Below are 18660 nucleotides of genomic sequence, written 5' to 3'. Positions count from 1 at the left end.
TTGTCCTGCCAACAGGCAGGCTGGGGGTGCAGCAGGAGCTGGGAGGGGACAGACCCAGGACAGGTGATCCAAACGAGCCAAAGGGGTATTCCATACCATCTGACGTCATGCTAAACAATATATAGGGGTGGCTAGCCGGGGGGAGGGGGCCAGACTGCTCGGGGTGAAGCTGGGCATCGGTCAGCGAGTGCTGAGCAATTGCATTGTGCATCGCTTGTTTGTACATACTATTATTACTTACCTATTATCACCATTGTATTATTATTATTATTATTATTGTTATTATTATTTTTGTTATTATTATTTTCCTGTCTTATTAAACTGTCTTCATCTCAACTCACGGGCTTCACTTTCCATTTCTCTCCCCCATCCCAGAGAGGGAGGGGGGAGGATGAGCGAACGGCTGCGTGGTGTTTAGCTGCCGGCCGGGTTAAACCACGGCAGTCTTTTTGGCGCCCAACTTGGGGCCCGTAAGGTTGAGATAACAGCTGATCTGACCAGAGTGTGTTAAACTAAAATTGGTGTAAGTATTAGACCTGCTTAATAGTCACTTGTCATAATGCTGATTACTTTAATCTCAACTCTGCTGCGCCTGTTTTCCAAATTGAGTATTATAGTACATTATTTTCCGTATTTGCTCTCTGTCATGTTGTTTTTACTCTCCGGGCCCTGGTTTCAGATCATTATGGTACTGAGTTTTGTAGCAATGGCTTATGAGATGATGAGATATCTGGTCATGACTCTAACTTGGTATTTGTACTCAGTAACGTCGTCGACTCTGTACTTTGGAAACTGTATCTTGGAAACTATTAGCAATTATACCTATTGTTTTTTTCCATTAGGGAGTCAATCTGTGGAGGGGAAAGGGGAAGATATTTTTTCTTACTTGAATACTCTCCCTTTCTCCTTCACCACCCCTGTATCCTCCTGGATCACTCTCCCTTCCTCCTTCACCACCCTCTTATCCTCCGAGCTTGTTACAATAGCTCTCCAAGATATTGAATGTTCTTGGGATACTCAGACCAGCATAGTCTTGTTGTTCTGCCTCCTGAATGCGCTTCAGATTCTGCTTAAAGTTAAACAACTACTTAGGAAGCTCATCCGGAGATCTGCCCGGAGGCAGTATAGTTGTGGGTGGCAGGGAGTATGGGAGGATATGGGCAGGCATCTAGAGCAGTTGGCACCCCCAGTGTTTTGAAAATTCACCCCTGAACAATTGCAAAATCCTCAAAAACTGGCAGAATGCTTGAAAAAAAGGTGTCATGATTCTGGCAGTTCCAAAGTGACACAAATCATTGTAACATGCTGGGGCCTGGCTCATGTCTATCGAGCTGCCATGGATACTGCTATCAACTTAGTGACAGACCCTGCGGCCACTCCAAGCCCTGTGACAGATCCAACGGCCACTGTGACCCCTACGGTGGACTCTGCAGCCGCTCCAGTCCCAGCTCCTGCAGCCGCTCCAGTCCCAGCTCCTGCAACTGCTCCAGTCCGAGCTCCTGCAGCTGCTCCAGTCCCAGCTCCTGCAGCTGCTCCAGCTTCTGTGGCTGTGTCAGAGAAACGAGCTGTAGCAGTGCAAGTTGACCCTGCAGGGGTTATTCCAACACCTGTAACAGACCCTGTAACGGGGTCAGAGAAACGAGCTATAGCAGTGCAAGTAGACCCTGCAGACGGTATTCCAACCCCTGTGGCAGATCCTGTAACAAAGTCAGAGAAACAAGCAGTAGCAGTGCAAGCTGCCCCTGTAGAGAAGGTGAAAAAATGGTATAGAGATTCAGGTCATTTAGAACGCAGAGAGTCTTCTGCCAAATCTAGGTATAGAGACGACGGAGATGATGACGACGCTGGGCCATCAAGGATTCAGGAGGAGGAAGATGAGGATGTCGAAAAATCAACAGTAACTACCCAAAGTCTAAACGAGCGCGAGCTATGAGATGTGCAAAAAGATTTTGGTCGTTGTATAGGTGAGCAGCTTGTCACCTGGCTGCTCCGATGCTGGGACACTGGAGCCAATTGTGTGGAATTAGATGGCAGAGAAGCAAAGCGGCTGGGATCCCTTGCTAGAGATGCAGGCATTGACAAAGCAATTGCAGAGGGAGCACAATCTCACAGCCTCTGGAGGCGTCTCCTCTCAGCTGTGAGGGAAAGGTATCCCTTCAAGGAAGAACTTTTATGTCTACCAGGCAAGTGGACCACTATGGAGAAGGGAATCCAGTACCTGAGGGAATTAGCCATATGGGAAGTGATTTATGAGGATCCAGACCTCAGACAAACATCCAAAGATCCAGATGAAGTCAAGTGTACACGACCCATGTGGCGGAAGTTTGTACGGAGTGCACCATCATCATATGCCAGCTCATTGGCAATAATGGCCTGGAAAGAGGATGAGGAACCCACAGTGGATGAAGTGGCTAAACAACTCCGGCAGTACGAAGAAAGTCTTTCCTCTTCCTTACAGGCCTGCGTCTCAGCTGTGGAGAAACTTTCTGAAGAGTTCCACCAACTTAAAGAGACTCTATCTTCCCCCCAACCTGAACCAAACAGTGTCCACCGACCAAAAGAGAACACTGTGGAGAAACTTTCTGAAAAGGTCCACCAACTTGAAGAGAGATTATTCTCCTCTGTACCTGTACAAAGCAGTGTCTCAGCTATCAGAGGTAGGCGTTCATCCACACAAGGAAGACGATATGGTGGGTACTAACCCTGTGCCACCCTATGGTGTTACTTACGAGACCATGGAGAGGACATGAGAAAATGGGATGGAAAATCTACTGCGACCCTAGAGGCACGGGTATGTGAGTTGAAAAAGAAAACAATTGGGAAAAAGGGATTCTCTGAAAAGTTTGCTGCTCCAACTTCCAGCAGACAGTCCTTCAAACGCAGAAATGAAGAAGATTCTGACCAGGATTAGATGGGCCCTGCCTCCGGCCAGGGGGAGGAAAGGGACAATCGAGTTTATTGGACTGTGTGGATTCGATGGCCTGGCACGTCAGACGCACAGAAGTATAAGGCTTTAGTAGACACCGGTGCACAATGTACTATAATGCCATCGAGCTATAAAGGACCAGAGCCCATCTGTATTTGTGGAGTGACAGGGGGATCTCAGCAGTTGACTGTATTGGAGGCTGAAGTGAGTCTGACTGGGAATGAGTGGGAAAAGCACTGCATTGTGACTGGCCCGGATGCTCCATGTATCCTTGGCATAGACTATCTTAGAAGAGGATATTGCAAGGACCTAAAAGGGTTCCGGTGGGCTTTTGGTATAGCTGCCTTAGAGACAGAGGGCATTAAACAATTATCTACCTTGCCTGGTCTCTCAGAGGACTCCTCTGTTGTAGAGTTGCTGAGGGTCGAAGAACAGCAAGTGCCAATCGCTACCACAACTGTGCACCGGCAGCAATATCGCACCAACCGAGACTCCCTGATTCCCATCCATAAGCTAATTCATCAATTGGAGAGCCAAGGAGTGATCAGCAAGACCCATTCACCTTTCAATAGTCCCATATGGCCAGTGCAAAAGTCTAATGGCCAGTGGAGACTAACAGTGGACTATCGCGGCCTGAACGAAGTGACACCAGCACTGAGTGCTGCAGTGCCGGACATGCTGGAACTTCAGTATGAACTTGAATCAAAGGCAGCCAAGTGGTACGCCACAATTGATATCGCTAATGCATTTTTCTCCATCCCTCTAGCAGCAGAGTGCAGGCCACAATTTGCCTTCACTTGGAGGGGAGTCCAATATACTTGGAATAGGCTGCCCCAGGGGTGGAAACACAGCCCTACCATTTACCATGGACTGATCCAGTCTGCGCTAGAGCAGGGGGAAGCTCCTGAACACCTGCAGTACATCGATGACATTATTGTGTGGGGTGACACAGCAGAGGAAGTTTTCGAGAAAGGGAAGAAAATAGTCCAAATCCTTCTGAAAGCCGGTTTTGCCATAAAACAGAATAAAGTCAAAGGACCTGCACGAGAGATCCAGTTTTTAGGAATAAAATGGCAAGATGGACGTCGTCAAATCCCAATGGATGTGATCAACAAAATAACAGCTATGTCTCCACCAACTAACAAAAAAGAAACACAGACTTTCCTAGGTGCTGTGGGCTTTTGGAGAATGCACATCCCAAATTACAGTCTGATTGTAAACCCACTCTACCAAGTAACCCGTAAGAAGAATGAGTTTGAATGGGGCCCTGAACAACGACAAGCCTTTGAACAAATCAAGCAGGAAATAGTCCATGCAGTAGCCCTTGGGCCAGTTCGAACAGGACCAGATGTAAAGAATGTGCTCTACACTGCAGCCGGGGAGAACGGCCCCACCTGGAGCCTCTGGCAGAAAGAACCTGGGGAAACTCGAGGTCGGCCCCTGGGGTTTTGGAGTCGGGGATACAGAGGATCTGAGGCCCGCTATACTCCAACTGAAAAGGAGATATTGGCAGCATATGAAGGAGTTCGATCTGCTTCGGAGGTGGTCGGTACTGAAGCTCAGCTCCTCCTAGCACCCCGATTGCTGGTACTAGGCTGGATGTTCAAGGGAAGGGTCCCCTCTACGCATCATGCAACTGATGCTACATGGAGCAAGTGGGTTGCACTGATTACTCAGCGGGCTCGAATAGGAAACCCCAGTCGCCCAGGAATATTGGAAGTGATCATGGACTGGCCAGAAGGCAAATACTTTGGGATATCATCAGAGGAGGAGGTGGGTCGTGCTGAAGAAGCCCCACTGTACAACCAGTTGCCAGAGAGTGAAAAGAAATATGCCCTGTTCACTGATGGGTCCTGTCGTATTGTGGGGAAGCATCGGAGATGGAAGGCTGCTGTATGGAGTCCTACGTGACGAGTTGCAGAAGCTGCTGAGGGAGAAGGTGAATCGAGTCAGTTTGCAGAAGTGAAAGCCATTCAGCTGGGTTTAGACATTGCTGAATGAGAAAAATGGCCAGTTCTCTATCTCTACACCGATTCATGGATGGTAGCAAATGCCCTGTGGGGATGGTTACAGCAATGGAAGCAAAACAACTGGCAGCGTAGGGGCAAACCCATCTGGGCTGCTGCATTGTGGCAAGATATTGCTGCTCGGGTAGAGAACCTGGCTGTGAAAGTACGCCACGTAGATGCTCATGTGCCCAAGAATCGGGCTACTGAAGAACATCAAAACAACCAGCAGGTGGATCAGGCTGCTAAGATTGAAGTAGCTCAGGTGGACCTGGATTGGCAGCATAAAGGTGAATTATTTATAGCCCGATGGGCCCATGACACCTCAGGCCATCAAGGTAGAGATGCAACATACAGATGGGCTCGTGATCGAGGGGTGGACCTGACCATGGACACTATAGCACAGGTTATTCATGACTGTGAAACATGTGCTGCAATCAAGCAAGCCAAACGGTCAAAGCCTCTTTGGTATGGAGGACGATGGCTGAAATATAAATATGGAGAGGCCTGGCAGATTGATTACATCACACTCCCTCAAACTCGCAATGGCAAGCGCCACGTACTTACAATGGTGGAAGCAACCACCGGATGGCTGGAAACATATCCTGTGCCTCATGCCACCGCCCGGAACACCATCCTGGGCCTTGAAAAGCAAGTCCTATGGCGACATGGCACCCCAGAAACAATAGAGTCAGACAATGGGACTCATTTCCGAAACAACCTTATAGACACTTGGGCCAAAGAACATGGTATTGAATGGGTGTATCACATCCCCTATCATGCACCAGCCTCCGGGAAAGTTGAACGATACAATGGCCTGTTAAAGACTACCTTGAAAGCAATGGGCGCTGGGACGTTCAAAAACTGGGATACGCATTTGGCAAAGGCCACCTGGTTAGTCGATACTAGGGGATCTACCAACCGAGCTGGACCTGCCCAATCAAACCTGTTACGTACTGTAGATGGGGATAAAGTTCCTGTAGTGCATGTAAGAAATATGCTGGGTAAAACAGTCTGGGCTACTCCTGCCTCAGGAAAAGGCAAACCTCTTCGTGGAATTGTTTTCGCTCAGGGACCTGGATACACTTGGTGGGTGATGCAAAAGAACGGAGAGGTCTGGTGTGTACCTCAAGGAGATTTAATACTGGGTGAGAATAGCCCATGAACTGAATTGTACCATGTTAATTAGTATATTATACTGTATGTTATCACTACCATGATTACTATAGGTGACTAATTAGAATGTATGGAAAAGAGTGTAACCTGAGCATGACATAAAGGGTATGGAATAAGGGGTGGATAGATGTCCTGGTTTCAGTTAGAATTAATTTTCTTCCTAGTAGCTGGTGGAATGCTGTGTTTTGGCTTAGGATGAGAAGAGTGCTGATAACACCCCAATGCGTTAATTGTTGCAGAGCAGTGCTTATACTAAGCCAAGGACATCTCAGCCTTTTGCTCTGTCCTGCCAACGGGCAGGCTGGGGGTGCAGTAAGAGCTGGGAGGGGACAGACCCAGGACAGGTGACCCAAACTAGCCAAAGGGGTATTCCATACCATCTGACGTCATGCTAAACAATATATAGGGGTGGCTAGCCGGGGGGAGGGGGCCGGACTGCTCGGGGTTAGGCTGGGCATCGGTCAGCGAGTGGGGAGCAATTGCATTGTGCATCACTTGTTTGTACATATTATTATTACTTTCCTATTATCACCATTGTATCATTATTATTATTATTGTTATTATTATTTTCCTGTCTTATTAAACTGTCTTTATCTCAACTCACGGGCTTCACTTTCCATTTCTCTCCCCCGTCCCAGAGAGGGAGGGGGGAGGGTGAGCGAACGGCTGCGTGGTGTTTAGCTGCCGGCCGGGTTAAACCACGACACCGGAGCAGATTCCGGGCCAGACCTGTAGCCCGTGGAGAGGAGCCCGCGCAGGAGCAGGTGACCTGGCAGGAGCTGCTGCCCGTAGGGGAGCCAGGTTGGAGCAGTTTTCTCCTGAGGGATGGACCCCGTGGTACGGACCCATATCTGGAGCAGTTCTGGAAGAGCTGCTGCCTGTGGGAAACCCACGCCGGATCAGTTCATCAAGGACTGTATCCCGTGGGTGGAACCCCACAGCACAGGGAACGAGAGTGACCGAGAAGGAGCGGCAGAGAAGAAGTGCTGTAGACTGACCATAACCCCCATTCCCACATTCCCCTGCGCCGCTCCGGGGGAGGAGGTGGAAGAGGGTGGATGGGGGGGGAAGGTGTTTTTGGTTTCTTTCCTTTGTTTCTCACTTCTCTAGCTTGTTACTAATGAGCAATAAATCTTACTATCTGTCTTCTTTTGTCTGTTTTGCCCGTTACAATAATTATTGCGTGATTTTCTCTTCCTTATCTCAATCCTTGATCCCTTTTCACATATTTTCTCCCCATTCCTCTTTGAGGAGGGGGAGTGAGAGAGTGGCTGTGGTGGAGCTCGGCTGCCCACTCGAGCGGAACCACGACATTACTATAAAAAAACAAGAAGGTATTACGTGCACAGTACACCCTTACATTGCTAATATCCCCATCAGCCTGATGGGGTGAGATGTGATGGGACAATGTAAATTCACCATCTACTCCCCTGAAAATCTGTGCCAGGGCTCCACTGGGCCTGGCAGCAGGGGTGCCAGCATCTCATGGACCTCCGTTTCCTGGTGCCATGGCTGACTCTGGCCCTGAGGTTGTTGGAGAGGCCAAGAACCACCTTTGTCCCAGAAGCTGTGGTGCCTTCCAAGGGGATGGGGCTGTGGTGAGCATGCCCAGAGCCCTGCAGCAGCCTGTGGAAAGGCAAATGTAAGCACAGCAGCCACAAGCTCTGCCTGCCCTCCTCCCGCCACGCTCTGTCAGGCAGCTGCAGCAGAGGGGACCCACAGCCAGCCCCTGGCTAGGCTCTGCCAATCGCCTCTCCAGTGCCATCACTGCTGCCTTGGGGCACTCTGTGACGTGCTGGGTGACCTCACAAGGCCTGCTGGCCAGCACATCTCCTGCAGGGCAACCAGGCCTCACACCGCCTGGGACCTCACGACCATCCTTCCAGCCCCCTCCTCTCCCATTCCCTCAGCCCTGGCCTTGTCTCTGCTGGCAGGAGCAGCCTTAGGAGGCGCTTCCTGGCTTCCCCTCGCCTCCTGCCAGCTGCTGCCCACTCGGGCTCCTGTCTCACTATTTCAGTCCCTGACAAAAGGTCCCTCCCCAGCTTTTCTGTAGGCCTCCTTTAGGTACTGGAAGGCTACTATCGGGTTTCTCCAGGCTGAAGGGAACCAGCTTTCTCAGCCTGTCTTCACTGAAAAGGTGCCCCCAGACTTTCAATCCCCTTTTTGGCCTTTTCTAGACTCATTCTCATACTTCCATGTGTTGTCGACGGAAGGAAGACACAGACGCTCAATATGAGTGATCAGTGAACTTCGATTTATTGGATAGCTCAGCCGTTTTTTATATGATTCAATATAATTAGCTCATACATATTGCAAAAGCTAAGCTCACTATTGGTTAGTGCAACTTTCCCTATCTTATCAGCTAGCTCCTCATTCCCTCAACCATTATTCCGCCTTAGGTACATTCCCATCCACACTCTGACACAATGCCTTTGTCCCTTGATTGGCTTCCCGCCATCTGCCAGACTCATATGAGCTGCGTTCGATACTTTTTTAGCTCGCGACCTCCAAGTTGTTCAACATTCACATGACCTACTTCACTTAACCATTCCTCCACATCTATGCCCTTCCTGAGCTTGCGGCCCAGAGATGAATGCAGTACTCCATGTGGGGTCTCACGAGAGCAGCGTAGAGAAAAAAAATCACTTCCCTTGACCTGCTGGACAAAATTCCTTTGATGCCACCCAGAAAATATTTGGCTTTCTCGGCTGCAAGCACACATTGCCAGCACATGCGGAGTTTCTCATCAACCAAAATGCCTACGTCCTTCTCCTCACAGCTGCTCTCTATCCATTCTCCACCCAGCCTGCATTTGTGCTTGGGATTGCCCCAACCCAGTTGCAGGACCCTGTACTTGGCCTTGTGGCATTTCATGAGGTTCTCACAGGAAAATCTCTCAAGCTTGTCAAGGCCCCTGTGGATGGCATCCCTTCCCTGCCACGTGTCAACTGCACCACCCAGCTTCGCATCATCAGCAAACTCACTGAGACTGCACTCAATCACACTGTCTACATACCAACAGATGTTGTACTACCAATGCTGTAAGCCCATTGGAGATTGCCACCAGAGTTGACGGGCACAATCTGCCCTTATTGAAGCCATGTTGGCTGTCACCAACAGCCACCAGTTGGCTGTCACCACCAGTCCAGAAAGACAGGGTAGCATGACATAGCAGAGAGGGATACTTGCAATGAAACTGTGCAAGAAGGGTGACACAAATGTCAAGGGAACACTGGGGCCAACCACCCAGAATAATGTCAGGGCTCTGGGAGGTCCCCATATCTGAGCTGGCCTCGTGCACTGCTCATCCATGCAGGGCTGGCTAGAGACACCAGTCCCTGCCTTGCACACACACACAGGCAGAGTACTGAAGCGCTTGCAGGGTCCCCTTGACTCCTGCAGCGACTGCCGGAGGCTGGGAGGCACGTCAGCCCTGTGGAGAATCACCCTGCTCTGCCCTCCTCTGAGATGCCCCGAGGCATGAGGAATGGGCACAGGACCTTGGAGGTTCAAGGAAGCACATCCCAGAGCTGCATTCAGGTCTTGCACTTTGGCCTCCAGTTGCTGCATGGCCACACAACAGCACTAGCACTAAGATACAGGAGTGGCCAGGCCTTTCACAAGAGCTGCATTTAGGTCTTACACTTTGGACTAGTCAGTCTCTGACAGTGCTTTCCATCTGGACTATTCTGTGCTATTCAGGCAGATGCCCCATAGACGTTACTCTCAGGATGAAGGGACCTAGAGATGCTGTCTGTCCCACTGGCCTTCATGTCACCCCTAGGGATAGTTGATGGCCTTTGGGCTCACTCTTGTTCCTATCTCCACGTGCGTACGATGTGCCTGTTGGTAGTATCAGCTGCAAAGAGTTTCTGTTACCATGTCTCCCCTGCACCCGGTCTTCTCTTGTCTCACGACATCCTATGTCCCAGGAAGCCTTTGGGACGCTCTTTGAGCATGTTCTGATGTGACAGCAACCCCAAAAGATGACCTGAGCCTTCAGACACGTCCCTTTTAGGAGGGAAATGCTGTTCTAGAGGCTAGCTGTGTCACCAAAATGCCCACTGGCCCTGCTTGTGGTCCCAGCACAGCCACACAGCAGCAAGCTAGTAGCTAGCACCAAGCTACAGGAGCAGCCCGGTCTTACATCACCAGCAGGGCTCAGCAGGAGAGGCTGGCAGTGGCAGGTAGGATCAGCTCTGCTTAGACCCAGTGCTGGTGCTCCCTGGCCATGTTGCTGGGCCACGACTCTTTTCCTTCTACCTCTGCCCTCTACAGAGGTCACTGCCTCTGTAGTCACACAAAAGGCTTCAGAGAAAAGATATAAGAAAAAAAATATACTTTATATGGTGTAAATTTAGAACAAAGATGAGGAATATTATTTCAAAGTGAACAAAATTACTCAGAATATTACTGGAAAGTAAGAACAAAACAACAACAACAAAAAAAGAACAGGCATGTCCTGTGGTGTGTAATGTTTTCAGTTGTTTTCAGAGGAGGAGAGGCAAGAATGTTAATTGATTATGAAAAACACCTGGTCATCACTTTCCACATGGCATTCTTGAGCTCCTGGTTCCTCATACTGTAGATGAGGGGATTCACTACTGGAGGCACAACCGCATACAGGACTGCCAGAACCAGGTCCAGGAATGGGGAGGATATGGAAGGTGGCTTCAGTTGAGCAAACATGATGGTGCTGATGAAGAGGGAGACCACAGCCAGGTGAGGAAGGCACGTGGAAAAGGCTTTGTGCTGTCCCTGCTGCGAGGGGATCCTCAGCACAGCCCTGAAGATCTGCACATAGGACAGAGCAATGAAAACAAAACAACCCCCAAATAGAATAGCACTGACCACAAGAACTTGAACTTCCCTGAGGTAGGAGTCTGAGCAGGAGAGCTTGAGGATCTGAGAGATTTCACAGAAGAACTGGTCCAGGACATTACCACAGCAGAGAGGTAGTGAAAAAATATTGGCAGTGTGCAGCACAGCATGGAGAAAGCCACTGCCCCAGGCAGCTGCTGCCATGGTGGCACAGGCTCTGCTGCCCAGGAGGCTCCCGTAGTGCAGGGGCTTGAAGATGGCAATGTAGCGGTCATAGGCCATGACCGTGAGAAGAGAAAATTCTGCTGAAATTAAAAAGACTAGCAAAAAGACCTGTGCAGCACATGCTGAATAGGAAATCGCCCTGGTGTCCCAGAGGAAATTAGCCATGGCTTTGGGGATAGAAGTGGAGATGGAGCCCAGGTCAATGAGGGCAAGGTTGAGGAGGAAGAAGTACATGGGGGTGTGGAGGCGGTAGTTGCAAGCTACAGCAGTGAGGATGAGGCCGTTTCCCAGGACAGCAGACAGGTAGATGCCCAAGAAGAGCCCAAAGTGCAGGAGCTGCATCTCCCATGTGTCTGCAAAAGCCAGGAGGAGGAACTCAGTGATGGAGCTGCTGTTACACATGTACTATCTCTGATCAAGGGAGCCTGTCCAAACGAAGCAAAGACAGTGCAAAATTTAATTTCTTCTCTGACCAAAATCCATTGCATGTCTCATAGAATACCCTACAAACACCACACTGCCTCAGTGACTTCAGGAAGAGCTTTCTGCAGCTCCATGGCTTACCTCTGGTTGGTGCTCTGAGGGTGCCACAACAAGCAGGGGGCTGTGCTGTGGACTCTGCAGCAGTCCGTCCTGGTCTACGGCATCATGTAAAAGGGAACCAGGAGTCATCTGAGAAGTCCACAGGCCAAGGATATCTCTCTGATCTCAGAACATGAGGAGAAGGTCAAATAATCCCTTAAGAAACAACAAAGGCGCCTCAAATTGACAGCAATGCTCAAGGAGCCTTAGTCTCTAATACAGATGTTACTACTCCATTACCATCCCTCTGCCTCAGCACCCAGTAAGAAAAACGGAAACAGAGACTGTAGAAATTGCATTGCCTTCAGGTAGCTCTTGCCTTGCAGTTCTACTGTGCAATGCCCTGCAGAGGTGTGGGGCTGTAAGCAGCCTGCCCCAGGCAGCAGACTCTGGGCAGCAGCAGGATCCTGCCCTGCCCTGCCCTGCCGAGGGGCATCCTTCCACCCACAGCTTCTCACCACAGCGCCTGGGCAGCTTCCCGGGCAGGCTGAGTGCTGAGCCTGGCAGGCAGCAGAGACCCTGCCCCAGCACACAGCCCCTGAAGCACAGCAGGGACCCTGCTCTGCACCACAGCCCTGGGCACCCCTGCCTGCACCCCCGGCTGTACACAATGCAGCCGGCCCCAAGAGAAGTGAGCCCTCGGGCCCTGCATGCTGACCCTGCAGCACACAAGCCCTGCCTGCCCTTCAACTCCAACACCGAGCGTCCTCCTGACAGCTCCCATCGGCTGAGGGCTGTGCCAGCTCCAGGAGAGCCTGGCGGGGTGCACAGCGGCATTGCCCTGCACCCAGAGACCTACCATGGGGAGGTGGCTGTGAAGATTTCTCCCCCAGCAAGCTCTCCCCCTGCATTTCCCCCCCAGGATGCCTTGAACCTCATTCCCAGTTCTCTCCTTTCCCCATGCCTGCTGCAGGCAGTGCCCCCAGCCCTGCTGCACCTTGCAGAGGAGATACTCCTGGACAGAGCTGTGTCTCTGCATTGCTGCCTGCTTGCCAGGAGCTCCGTCCCTCCATGCCATTAGCTGTCCCAGCTCAGCAGCACAGGCCCAGCCAAAGGCGTTTTACTGACCCTCCCGGTGGGTTTGGGCAGAGCCCAGGAGCCTCAGACACTGAGAGGAAATAGAAGACATTTCTCAAGTAGAGAATGCAGATGCAAACACCAAAGCCTCTCGCGGCGTTAATGAGTCCCACTGAGGGACATTCCTGACAAAGCCCCCCCATGGGCTTGTTAGAGCAGAAAAGTGCAAGCAGTGATGATGGGGATACCAGGCCATGTAAAGGTGGTCTTGATGCTGAGGAAACCCTGATGTGTCCCGTGAAGTCCAACAGACAGGCCCTGACCCCAGCCTCTGGGAAGGGAGATCCTGTCCCTCCAGTGGGATTTAGGGCTCCTCCAGGATCAGTGCAATGTGGGCAAGGGCAATGCCAAGTACAAGGCTACAGAAGGACATCTCCTAGGCTCGTGGAGGGGGATAGGAGACATAGCAGGCAGTGAGCAACATAACAAAACTTCCTTGCAGAGCGGTAGCACTTTCCAGTCCCTGATAACTTGTTTGGTTTGGGCTTTACAAATTCTTTGAATGTTGCATATTGTAAACCTGGGCCTTGACTGATGTAACATGTGGGTTTTGTTTATTAGGATACTGTGGTGCAGATATAAAATCCTTATGTACTGAAGCTGCGCTGTGCTCTCTGCATCGACGCGATCCTCAGATCTATGCAAGGAGGGAGAGATTGTGACTAGACATTAATTCTACTAAAATAAAAGCAAAGGATATTCTATGGCTTTGAAGAGGGTTGTTCCAGCATCAAACAGGATTGTGTCTTCACCTGGACATGCACTGTCGCTCATTTTTAAGAGGCGAGAACTTCAATGTTAATGCTAATGCGTCGCTTTGTCATGGAAGCAGACCAGGTTCGTCAAGCAGGACCTGCCTTTCATAAACCCATGCTGACTGGGCCTGATCGCCTGCTTGCCCTGTAAGTGCTGCATGATGGCACTCAAGATAATCTGTTCCATGAGTTTCCCTGGCACTGAGGTCAAACTGACAGGCCTATAGTTCCCCGGGTCTGCCCTCCAGCCCTTCTTGTAGATGGGCGTCATGTTTGCTAGCCGCCAGTCGACTGGGACCTCCCCTGATAGCCAGGACTGCCGATAAATGATGGTAAGCTGCTTGGCCAGCTCCTCCGACACTTGTCTCAGTATCCTCGGGTGAATCCCATCTGGCCCATTTGTTTTTTGTTTTTTCCCACCCCACCCTCCCATTGCTTTCTTCAGAAACTGTTGCACACTGTCATTGAGCTAACTCAGGGATCTGACATATTTCCCTTGGACAAAGTATATGGCATGATTAATCAATGTATTTACATTGTGGAGGTAATTTTTTTTCTTTTTGTATTATAGCATTTTCTGTCACTGTTATGCAGTATTCATGCATTCTGGCTATCACGGTTATTTAGCATTGCTCTTTACTGCTTAGTTGTCTGTGCCCAGACAACAACAAAAGTCAGACTTTCTCGTTTCAGTCTGGAAGATGTTTCTCTGTATTGCAAAACCATTGTAATATTTGGCAGAACTGTTGGCAGTTTCAGCAGGAAAAAGCTTGAACTTGAAGGTGATGGGTCCACCCGCACAACCCTTTCAAAGCAGTTAACCTTAGTCTGTCAGTAGTTTTTCTTGAGAACCATTTTGGTTCTGGAGGGCTATGAAGGGAAGGTGCTTTTCTAAGTCTTTCACTTCCTCTCTCTCCCTCTACAGCCAGTCAGGCATGGTAATACGTAGTAGTCGTTCCATCCTTGGAGAGAAATTGAAGTGTATAACAGGAGTTTGAGATGCCTCTCTAGTCACACTCTAATCTCTTTTTAACTAGTATGCTTGAACATCTGTAATTTGGGAGATTGCTGCCCGTGCCAGTTTTACACTAATGAGTCAAATTCTCTGGTCTCTTCCTGCTGCTTTCCGACTTATCAGAACTCAGCAGGAATCTGCGTAAGGCATCCAGAAGAAATCCTGAAGAAATGAGATCTTTTAGCTTGAGAACAGCTTTATTTATGTTATCTCAGGGCCTGTGAACTTCTGTAACTTAACTTTTAATACTTAAATTAAAAGGAATTAGCTTTCTTGGTTTTCCAATATTCGCCTTATTTATATATTTTGTGATCCTGCATGTCAAATGTTATCACTTAAAATACCACTGAGTCCCCTCTACATTTTTTTTTTTCCAGTTCCATACTGATATGAAAAACTTAGCCAGGGAACAGGTCAGTAGTAAGCAACTCCCACATGTAGAGTTTAATCACATGATTTTGTTTACTAGTTTTACTATGCCATCCCATTTCCTAATTCTATTTGCTTTCCCGCTGTGAAAATTCATAGACTAGTAGGCATCTCCATCTCTGCTAACAAGAGAATTTTATTTTTAAGACCTTACTTAAATACAATTACTGTATCTGATTCAGTGCTTTTCACTTGGTTATTAAATACATTCTTTGAAAAGCTAAGTTACACAGGAAGTATCTTTCAAGTTTTATTAAAATTAGATGACAGCTAAGGCCAAAACAAGAAAATGGTTTAAAAAATTGAGGCAAAATGAAATATTAACTGATAGAGAGGGGGGGAAACATGGCTTGCTTTAACTTCAGAAACTAAGATTGGTTCACATTAAAGCCCAGGACAGGGGTAAAAACAACAATTTCACTAGCAAAGATCACTTATGCTCCTATGAATGTTTTACCAAATCCACCAGCAACACAGCATCAAAAGACAATTAATCTCTCTAACCTCTTCTTCAAAACCACGTATATACGCGGATATACAAAAAGCAAAGGTAGCTGACAGTCCCAAAGCTACAACAGCTAAAACAGCTGTGAATAACTATTAAATTTAACAGTAATATCAGCTATGATTCCTTTGACTATCGGTACAAAGGAGTGTAAGACTTACAAATACTCTGGGTTAAAATTATTTCCAGCTGTGTCTTGCTACTTGCAGTGGCAAAATGAATTTCAACCATATATTTTGGGTGACATCCAAAATACAGCGTTATAATTAGAGGGAAGAACATCCTGTCCAGACAAATAAAATAAAAGGTATCCAGAGGAGTAAAGCCAGAGGGACTGCACACAGCAGCACGGCTGAAAAGGGAGGGTGGAGGAGGACCCTCTGAAGGGTGATGAATACTGGAACACAGCTACAATTTGTGATAACATTTAACCCTTTGCCCTCAATTTAGAAGCTCTAAAACATTAAATAAATACCAATATGTCAATAGCCTAGGACAAACACAGGCTCAGAGAGAACAACACAATCCCTCTGCCTAACAGCATCCCTCTTTGTCTTCCAGCTCGCAGGAGCAGCCCCAGACCCAGAAGACTGTAACCCACGGCCGAAAGCTGCCGGGGCAGCCAGCACCTGCAGCAGAGGCTCATCTGCTCTCCGCTCGCCCTACGCAGCTGCCCCGCAGCTCACCGTGCTTGAAAGGTCCGTCCGCGAGCGCCGAGGCAGTATCTGGCACTGCTGCAGCTGTGTGGTGAAGTGGCTGGCGTGGATAAAATTATTCTCTCCTAGGGAAGGATTTATACTATATGTAGGACATTAAACAAACATATGCAGCTACTAGTTTGAGATTATAAGTTCGTTTGCCTCCAGACAACAGTTAGGTAAAAGGCAGTCTAGTTTTCCTTCACTTTCCCAACAGAGACAACAGAATTTGTTCAATTCAGGACCACAACGTTGGAAAGAAGTTCTCAGGATGACACACTGGTGGGAATTAAGGGGGAAACAGTATGCAGAACGGAGTCCAAAACAGGGTGGTGGTTTTATTCGGGTGGGCTGCCAAGCTCCACCTCAGCTGCTCTCTCACTCCCCCTCCTCAAAGGGAAAGGGTGAGAGAATGCGATGCAAAGGGCTCAAGGGTTGAGATAAGGATGGGGAAATTGCTCAACAATTGTTGTGACGGGCAAAACAGACTCTGTAACAGTGTCCATAGCACTTTGTCTCTACTGCTCCTTCTCTCATCCTCTGTGCCGTGGGGTCCCTCCCACAGGATGCCGTCCTTCCCAAACCGATTCCTGCGGGGCTGCCCACAGGCAGCAGCTCTCCAAGAACTGCTCCCACACAGCTTCGTACCACAGGGTCCATCCCCCAGGAGCAAACTGCTCCAGCACGGGTCCCCCACAGGCAGCAGCTCCCCCCAGACCCCCTGCTCCTGCGTGGGCTCCTCTCCATGGGCTGCAGCTCCGGCCAGGGGCCTGCTCCTGCGGGGGCTCTCCATGGGCCGCGGCCTCCTCCGGGCCACATCCACCTGCTCCACCGGGGGCTCCTCCACCCATGGAGGGGCTGCAGCATGGAGATCTGCTCCACGGGGGACCCATGGGCTTCAGGGGGACAGCCTGCTCCACCAGGGGCCTCTCCACAGGCTGCAGGGGACTTCTGCTCCAGCGCCTGGAGAGCCTCTCTCCCTCCTTCTTCAATGACCTTGGTGCCTGCAAGGCTGTTCTTCACTCCTCTCTCTCCCACAGCTGCTGTATAGTAGCCTTTTTTTTTCTTTCTCCTGTCTTAAACATGCTCTCACAAAGGTGCAAACTATATCACTTACTGGCTTGGCTCTGGTCAGCAGTGGGGCCCTTACCTAACATGGGGCAGTTTCTGGATTCTTCTCACAGAAGCCACCCCTATGGCCCCCTGCTACCTTGCTATGTAAACCCACTACAAACAGGGAAAAGTTAAGTGCATTCCCTTTAAGATCCCCATGAGTAACATTGCTAACACCTCCAATATCCATTACACTAACCATTTGGCCTGCAAAACCCTCTGAGGAAGGGACGCTGCCAAGTCTCTGCTTCCAACATGACTACCGCGAGCTACCTATGCCTCCATCCTGCCACTGCTCCAGTGCTGCCGGCAGAGGTGTGCGTCTTCTCGCGCCCTGCTCAGATCCACATTTCATTTAAGGAAACACATGCCAATTTTTTTATTTGTTCAAGTGTGCCTGTTATAAGTTGCCCCTTTAATTAATTTTCAGAGAGCATTGCATTAATAATAGAAAGGAATTTATTGAGTAAGCAACAGCAAGCAAAACAGCGCTGGGTGGCCGGGGAGTCTCGGCTCTGCCAACGGCGCGCACCTCACCCCGGCCAGGGTCCCCTTTTTATATCTTGGTAATTCCAGGATTACACAGCACATCCTGGTATGTTCTGCGACTGCGCGCACTGTTGCTAGGGGGTCGTCTCTGTCCCTCTGGTGGTCGTGAAGATGAAGGCCGTAGTCTACCTCGGCGTTGTGGTTCAACTTCTTTTTTTATTTGGTCATGTTGGCCCAGCATGAGACAGGAAGGCAGGATGTTGATACACTAGTTTAGCAAGTTATCAGGAGATGGTTACATGAGCTTTGCAGCAGGGTCTTTAAACAAAAGAGGCAACTGAGATGCAGAAGGAGAGAAGGGGAGGGGGTTCTCTTTTTTGTTACATTAAGCAAAAGAATTTTCATAGTGTCTAGCCAAGCATTATACAGCTCCTTACTTCAGCAGGGAGCTTTCACAACTCCCGCTCCTCAAACAGTACTCCTTGTTTTTATAATACAAAAGACAATGAACAAACATTTATTGTGTATTACAGTGCCTTGATGCTGCATGCACTGGGCTGCCCAATCTGTGATGCTGTAGCAGGCCAGGTGGTCTCAGATGGGGAGGTAAGTCGTCTTTGTTTGACCACAGCATCAGCTGGGAAGAGTCCAAACTGAGAGACCTCATCCCCCTGTCACCTCACCGTGACACCCAGCCCAGAGCACGGCCAAGCTGTGCTCGCTGCTGCACACCTGAGGCAGGCACCATGTTGTGCCACGGCTTAATCACCAGCAGCAATTTGCTCCTTATCACTCCCCATGCCATGCATTTCTTCAAGCTGCCTTGCCCTGCCATCCGAGAGC

The 18660-nt window shown here is 49.5% G+C and overlaps 1 protein-coding gene across 1 annotated transcript; it reads right to left on the bottom strand.

Moving 5' to 3' along the window:
• Positions 1 to 10629: 10629 nt before the first annotated feature.
• On the bottom strand, positions 10630 to 11556 carry LOC137846077 (olfactory receptor 14C36-like). Its single transcript, XM_068663697.1, has one exon. The coding sequence runs from the start codon at positions 11554 to 11556 to the stop codon at positions 10630 to 10632; it is 927 nt and encodes a 308-aa protein (XP_068519798.1).
• Between the last annotated feature and the right edge of the window lie 7104 nt (positions 11557 to 18660).

This window comes from Anas acuta, chromosome 30 (assembly GCF_963932015.1).
Source record: "Anas acuta chromosome 30, bAnaAcu1.1, whole genome shotgun sequence".
NCBI lineage: Eukaryota > Metazoa > Chordata > Aves > Anseriformes > Anatidae > Anas > Anas acuta.
This window is presented reverse-complemented; position numbering and strand designations above follow the sequence as displayed.